The sequence below is a fragment of the Alosa sapidissima genome, chromosome 19 (assembly GCF_018492685.1).
Source record: "Alosa sapidissima isolate fAloSap1 chromosome 19, fAloSap1.pri, whole genome shotgun sequence".
Taxonomy (NCBI): Eukaryota; Metazoa; Chordata; class Actinopteri; order Clupeiformes; family Clupeidae; genus Alosa; species Alosa sapidissima.
Genome location: NC_055975.1, coordinates 2,295,399 through 2,303,295, shown reverse-complemented (window position 1 = coordinate 2,303,295; position 7,897 = coordinate 2,295,399). Strand labels below are relative to the sequence as shown.

At 47.8% G+C, this 7,897-nt stretch overlaps 1 protein-coding gene across 2 annotated transcripts in view; it reads right to left on the bottom strand.

The window, feature by feature from the left end:
* The window catches only part of LOC121693694 (formin-like), an 81,760-nt gene that overhangs the window by 2,638 nt on the left and 71,225 nt on the right, over positions 1–7,897 (bottom strand). For both annotated transcript variants that reach the window (XM_042073306.1, XM_042073305.1), the window contains 3 exons: positions 7,786–7,837; positions 2,085–2,234; positions 144–225 (listed from right to left, as the gene is read on the bottom strand). In XM_042073306.1, coding sequence (XP_041929240.1) covers positions 144–225; positions 2,085–2,234; positions 7,786–7,837 — 284 coding nt within the window. The remainder of the gene's footprint in view (positions 1–143; positions 226–2,084; positions 2,235–7,785; positions 7,838–7,897) is intronic.

The following is a 7,897-nucleotide window of genomic DNA, read 5'->3' as shown; positions in this document are numbered from 1 at the left end:
AGGACGACAAAAGAAGACAAAGGAAGAGCACATGACAGTGGAGAGTGAGGAAGAATAAAAAGGGAGAGAAGAATGAAGGGAATAGAGACAGGGAGAGAGGGGAGAATAGAGAGACAGAAGAAACATAATGTGTTGGCTCTCACCAGACTGTTTGCATTGATCTTTTTGGTCTCCACCTTCTTCTCGGCGGTAATCTTCTGAACCGTCTGCTGTGCTTCCTTCAGGCTGCAGGTCAGAGATAGTGATGTTAACCCACCATCATCCCAACTCAACACAAACACTACACAACACACCGCAGGCTTAGTGACCAGCATTTGGCCATAGGAAGGTGTCCAGCGCAATAGGTACTGTATCCTCACGTCACAGTTTAATCAGTACTCATGGACATGCGGCATCTCTCTCGTCAGTCTACGCTGTGCGGGGGAAGCACCATATGGAGACAATCAATGTTGGTGACCGCACTGGTGTCCTAATGCGACAGAAGAAAGGACTGAGCGTGCTCATATCAGTTGACTGCTCAGATTTGGTTGCAGTCAAGGGAGTGTGGGTCCTTTGTAGTGTCTCCTGATGACAGCCAGCGAGGCCTCTGCAAAGTTCACGCGCATAAATCACGACGCCACTTGGAGCAGAGTAGTTCTTGCAACAGTGGACATGGAGAAGTACGAGCACAACTCGACAAGCTCAGGGGAGACGGTCAGAAAAACTAACAAATAAAAAAATGTTTTACCTCATACTTTAACGGACAGAAGTCTATCTTCGTAAAGTGTTGTCATTTGATGCTGATTTGCAACAGTGTCCATTCACTTCCCTTGGGCATCCTCATTGTGTGACAGTTGCCTGTCCACTTGCCAGTTGTGGTAAAACCACAAGGACAAAATGACAGCTGTGCTGTACAATAATACGCTAAACAATACTTAGGTTTTATGGCAGATTGGCCGCGGAGGCTGTGTTTTAAATAAAGTTAATTGTACATAAACACTATCAGCTGTGGGCAATGTAAGGCCTGGGTGCCCAGTAAACAAAGGGGTGAGAAAGTACTCATGCCATGCTTAATCTATACAAGATGCTATGACAACATGTGCACAGATTGGTTGTGCGCGAATATTTGTGCTTGCTTGTATTTCTGTGTTTAGAGGGTTACAGTTCAGAGTGGTAGTATTTCATCAGGAGTTCTTGAATTGAAGAAGAAACATTGTTCAACTTGCTCAATATATATCATCTTCTGGGCTGAATGATGAGGATGCTGATGATGTGTGACATCTGTTTTCTAACAGAGAGTAGAACTTTCTTTTCTGTAAAGCTGATGGTCCAGCAGAACTGGAACTTGTACTGTCCCTACTGTGTGGCGTCACCCACCCCATACAGAATGCCCTGGGTCAGATGCAAGGTCATAAATCTAGCCCCAGGCTTTGACATGGTACCAGGCCTTAGGCAAGCTCAGCCTTGCTTCCCTTTGATGCCATTTTGGACCCCCCCCCCCCTTTCATAACAGCTCCCATCCCCCACCAACCCACCCAGAAAAGTGCTCATTTTCATTTGTCTACACACTGTCCGCAGGTTCCATTCAGGCTCATTTAGAGGCATTTGGCGTGATGTGTGAGGGGAGGTTGGAGGCCGGTGGGCAATCTGGCTTGTGTTAAACGAGCTGTCGCTTTACTGACTAATTGAGAGAGTGTTCAGAGGGGAAAAACGACATCCCTCTGGTCAGTCATGGTGTGAATGGCTCACTTCAGACACACTCAACCAAATCCTGTGATCTGCATCATCTACGTTTCTGTGCAAAGGTTTTAGCACCCTGGGCATATGCAGTCAAAATCGCTCAATTACAATTAGTCTATTTTTTGTCATGTTATTTATCCATGGGTGCCCAAACGTGTGTATAATTCTGAAAACGTTTGCATCATTATGTCTGCTCCTAGGGTTCAGCCCTTAACGACCTGTGTACAGTGCCCTGAGATAAGTGCCCTCAGGCAACATCGTAAAATCCATTTGAAACTGAATGGGACTGAAACAGGCAGGCAGTCTTAGCTACCTTGCCTGCATTGAAAGAGACTGCTGTAATGGGGAAGCACGCGTCCACCTACCGCTCTTTGGAGATAGTCTTGCTCTCGCGTTTCCATGTGTTCTTGAAGTCGTTGCAGAACTCGTACCACAGCATGAAGACATGATTGGGGGTCACCTCCTTCTCACCAGACTTGGGCTTCAGACCAAAGTAGTTTGTCATGTCCTGGAACCTAGGGGAGATCAAGACAGTGGGGAGTGAGAGAGACGCAGGGGGGAAGTCCTGATCATTCTGTTTCAAATCGTTGGGCAATACATTAGGAATAAAATCGAACATGACACCATTGGTCAGGCCAAGGTTTACAAAAGCTATTAAATGAGAGAGAGAGAGAGAGAGAGAGATTGTAAGTGAAGAAAAGGATCATAGACACAATTTTAAAAGAGATGGAAATTCAAGGCAACAGTGGGATCAGATATTAAGTGAAGTTAAGAGTGTAAACTAAGAGGTAGGCCTGTGAAGTGAAGCCTTGAACCTGGTTCAAAAAGTAGACATTTTCAGCTCTGATAATCACCCTAACCTGGGCAGAAGAGGAGACAGATTGTGTGCGTACGTGCGTGGGTGCGTTTGGGGGTTGAGGGGTTCAGCGAGGGAGAGAAAGAGACAAAATGGGAGTGAGTTAGAGTGTGGGCCGAGAGAGATGATCACAAGAGCACAGAAAGACAGAGAGATCCACACCAGCTGTAGCAAAGCCAGGAGAGCTCTAATCAGTTTTCCCTAACAAACCTCTTCAGGGCTTCTATTAATACTCCTCTCAGCAGCAGCAGCCTGGGAGATAAGCCATCCCAAACACAACTGCATTTCACTGTATTTACCATGACACAAATCCAGTACTGATTACAGGAGCACGGCCTCGGAGGCCACTGCTGCGGACATGTGTCTATGTACACAGCCGGTCAGCTTTTATCCATGGCCGCTAGACTTGCTATTTTAGAACTAGAATCAGTTTAGTGGCCAGGGTGAGGAAACTGATATCTTCACTTCTCTGAATGAACACACACACACTACAGAATCCATAATATTTGATTTTTCACTTATTAAGGGTAAACTTATTCAGGGTCACTTATCAGAGATAGTGGCTGCCCTCACATCATTAGGTACTTATTCTCGCTGAGATCTGAACTCTTCAACTGAGTTGTTTATCTTGAGCAAGCCAATGGAAAGTGCAGTCAGGTGATGTCATGCCGTTTGTCTCCAGTTCTCCTGTCTTGTTAGTGATGCATCCTGCTGTTGGTAGCTCCATGCTCTACCAGCTAAGAGGAGGGATGTGTGGTTTCCTTTCTGTATGTAAACATATCCATGAGGCTGCTTTACACATGGAAAGGCTCTTCCCAAAACTCTATCACAGGTTTGGGGAATGGGTCACTGAAGGAGTTTGTTCATTGAGGTGATTTGAAAAAAACTGGTTACATTGAAAACCTAAGAGGTCAACAAACCTTCTGTACATGAAAACACCATACGACAGTCATTTGTTTGGTTCTGAGAAATTAGTTTGGTGTATTCGTATAAAACCGATTACACTCAAAAATGTCTGACAGTGAGAGGCATCTTTATGGCTCAACAGACTCTTGATTGTACCCTAAGCAAGGCTGTTTCCATATGCTCCCCCACTGCTGTTGGTGTGGGGCAAACATAGCGAGGCTAATTCAATTGTAACCAAAGCCAAGGGGAGCGAGTGTGGCCTCTCAGCAGTGGGCCAAGGGACACAGAGAGAGAGCCCCCAGAGGCCCCATGACGTTACACAGCTTTAATATGGAGGTGGTCACGCCGATCAGCCCAACATGGCTCTGATCCGGGACTGGTGTGTGTGCCTGTGTGTGTGTGTGTGTGTGTGTGTGTGTGTGTGTGTGTGTGTGTGTGTGTGTGTGTGTGTGTGTGTGTGTGGTGGGACTCACTGTTTATGTGTCCAGCTGCACAATTACATGGCTTACAATAATACGGACACACACACACACACACACACTGTGGCCTCCATTATGCCCTATTGCAACACTAATGTAAGACATGTTGCTGCAGGGAAGAGAAGAGAGGAGGAGGAGAGGAGGAGAAGAGAAAGGCTAGGAGGAGGAGGAAGGGCAGCACTGCTTAACAATATGTGCCGCAGACATTCCGTGGCAAAGGTGCTTCCCATTCCCGGTTATGCATCATGTGCCGGGAGCCAAAGGCACCGCCGTCCATCATGCCTAAGACGAGCACCTCCAGACGTACACAAAGAGAGAGGGAGAGAGGGAGAGAAAGAGAGAGAGAGAAGGGTGGAGAGAGAGGGAGAAAGAAAGGAAGAGTGGGAGAGGGGGAGCATCTCCAGACGTACACAGAGAGAGAAGTAGAGAGGGAGGAAGAGAAAGAAAGAGAGAGAGAGGGATACAGAGAGGACAAGAGAATGAGGGAGCGGAGTGCGGAGGGAGCGGAAGACAGGAGTGTTTGATTTCCCCCTGACATTCCCGGCCCTCTCTGAAGCTCTCCCTTTGTAGAGGCCCCGCCGGACGTCCGCCGTGTGATTCATGGCGTCTATCTCCTATTGGCTGCTTTTACAGCCATGAGGGTCAGGTGTCAGCGTTGACACAAATCACAGAGCACCTCTGCTGCTCTCCTCTAAGCGTACAGAAATGCCCCCCCCCCCCCCCCCCCCCACCCCCCACCCTTACACACACACTGCCCAGCCCACGAGGTTGCCCTGTGCCGCTGCCATGACAACACGGCTGTCCATCAGGAGGTTTACGACTGTTGTGACGCACATGCGCTGCCGAAGCATGCCTGTCAGAAGGGGGGAAACGGAATCAGAGGATCTCGCATTGTTCTGTATTTAAAAAATCTGTTGAGAAATGAAAAAGGCATGTGTTCCTTAAAAATGGCCTCGGCCTGTGGGAGTTTCTATTCATTTCCCAAGAAGCATTGTTTTCCCTGTGGTGGATAAATCAGCATGAATTAGGGTTCTTCTGTGAGTTGCAGCGAGCGAGCATGGACCTCCTTTAGCACTACACAGCACATGAGTGATGGGTCCCCTCTAGTCATGTAAACATAACAACAGACTGAAAGCAAAGCGGACCGGTCCATCTAAAGAGGATTCCATCGGGAGACCTTGGTGCAACACAAAATAAACTGAGTTTCACGCTCTAAGACTTACAGTATGTTGACAATTCAAAATGTATAGTCCTGACAGCACGGGAGTGATCAAACAGGGTTATATATCAACCACGCAGCAGTGCATGTTACAGTGCACATAAATACTTTAATGCTTGTGATTTGATCACATGATAAACGTGACAGCAAGGCAAAAGCTCTCTTTACTTCATGACGACAAAACAAGTTTATAAAGCATTTGCGTTTGTTCTGGGACCCGCCTACTTGTCAAATGGACAGCTAGTGTATGGCTTAGAGCAGTAAAGATGGCCTTGAAACACAATGGTTTCTCCTTTATTTACAGTTGCACAGCTTGAGGGAGTTTATGAAAGCGCTGTGCTATTTAATGATGGAATGTAAGCTATGTACACAGTGTGATTTCTATGTCAAACAGAAGTAATGTTAAAATAACAGGTGAGAGGAAGACGCTAAGAAAAGAAAATATAGAGAGACAGTGATAGAGAGAGAGAGAGACAGAGAGAGAGAGAGTGAGAGTGGAACAGGTATGGAGGTCCAAAAGAGCAGGGGCAGTGATATGTAAACATTATATTTGGATTCAAAGCCCCCTGTTTTCAACGCAGCCTGTTTAATGTTTTTATTTATAAAATTGTTATTGTTTATCATTTGATCTTTTTTCAGGAACTCTCCACCATGGTGCCCAGGCCTCTGCCTGTGCCTCCCTCCGTCTGCCTATTGCTTCCTCTCTGTCTCTGTCCCTTTCTCCGTCTCTCTCTCTTGATCCCTCTCTTCTGCCTCGATTCCTCCTCTCCCCTCTGAGATCCACACTGAGTCCGAGCTCTTGGAGCACAGCATCCCTGGCCTTTGGGCCAAGGAGCAAGCAGCGGCCCACCCAGCGTAGGTCCTGTGCTGCCGTGTGGTCAGTGGCCAGTGAGCTGCCGCCCTTACCTCGTATTCATCACCGCTGTGTCACCTTAACGATGTGTGGCCATGGGAACGCCGGGGGAGCGGCCACAGCCAGGCGAGCGCCAGGGCGCGGGGGGCCTGGGGGTCTGACGCCGAGGCTCCGAAATTTAAGCCAAATTAAAAGTCCTTCAAGGGCCTGTTGGGGCCGCTGGGCGCTTTTGATCAATATCAGTGAATTCAGCACCTTCATTAAGAGGGTGTGAGCAGAATGGGAGGTGACACACACACACACGTGTACACACGCACACACACGCACACACACACACACACACACACACACACACACACACATACAGGCACACATATGCGCCCACACACAGACAGGCACACAAGCACTAGTTCTGTTTCTGTTCTCTGTGTGTGAGAAACACTCAACACGCAAAAAGACAGAATGACATGCCCATGTATGACAGAGATGAGATGCCCATGTATGACAGAGATGAGATGCCCATGTATGACAGAGATGAGATGCCAAGCCAAAGAGAGTAAGTGTGTGTGAGAGAAGAGAGTGAGTGTGTGTGAGAGAACATGGATTAATCAGCAGTCAGTCAGGGATGAACATTACGTTTCCTGCAAACCTAAAGAACTCTGCTTGGCCTGATATGAGGCTGAGGCTGCAGGAAATAATAGACTTGGAAACCTTCTTTGACTTATGATGCTGTCCTGACCAATCAGCACAATAATTGTTGATGGTTTCACAATTTCCACCTTCTTTTCAACGACGGCAACTTTCATGTTCTCTCTGGAGTTTATTTTTCCAATTGGAATGGCTGCAATTTGAAAGCAAACAACTCTGCTGTCTATCTAAACAAGGGAAAGTAATCCATGACTTTTTCTTCTCTGTGATTTCCAGTGCACACTCGTGTGTATCTTTCTCTTCCAGCTACAATCTGAAATGTTCCAGATATCGGCTCTCGGCAGCACAGACTTCTAGGTGGATGTTTCAGTATAAATCATTCCCTGGCGATTTGCGAATGCGCTGTAATAAGCAGGGAGGCTTCGGCCATACCAAACACAGGAGATAAGGGCCCTGATAACAGGCCTCGGGATGGTAAAACAGCAGGGGAGACGGTAGCATGCGCGCGCGGCATTTGCGCACGTGTTCCTCGCCTGTCAAGAGGAGGGCTGCCATAGAGTCTCCGGGGTTACGACCCGAGCAGATCCGGGGGCAGAATCCCAGGAGCCCCAGAGTGAGTCTGGAAGCTACCCCCCCCCCCCCCCATTATATCACTCTACACACACACACACACACACACACACACACACACACACACACACACACACACACACACACACAGTGCCTCCTGGAATCTCCTCTCTTATCAGTGAGGATCCCTTATCGAGTGGCTACTAATTGGTATAGACAGATTTACAAATTGTGCACATTAGTTTTATCTGATGCCCCGGGGGAATGCTTGAGACAAGCTGAACTAAGCGCTGATGGAGAGAAGGGCCGAGTGACAATGGATATATTCTCCTCCTGGCTGCAGTCCACCAGCACCCAGACAGACCTCTATTGAGCCCCAGGAAGATATTACCAAGATATGGCATCATGGCACGGAGAGGTAGTGCTTGGGGCCCAGACAAAAGAATGCAAGGCTTCAAGACAGAGAGAGAGAGAGAGAGAGAGAAAGAGAGAGAGAGAGATGGGAGGGGAGGGGAGCGGACAAGGTGCATCTCACCTCGTATGTGCAGCCTGCAGTTGCTCATCCTCTGCAGTGTGTTCCGACTGGGCTGCAGAGAGAACAGACACAAGTATTCCACATTAGAACTCTGCAGCATGCTAAAGATGAA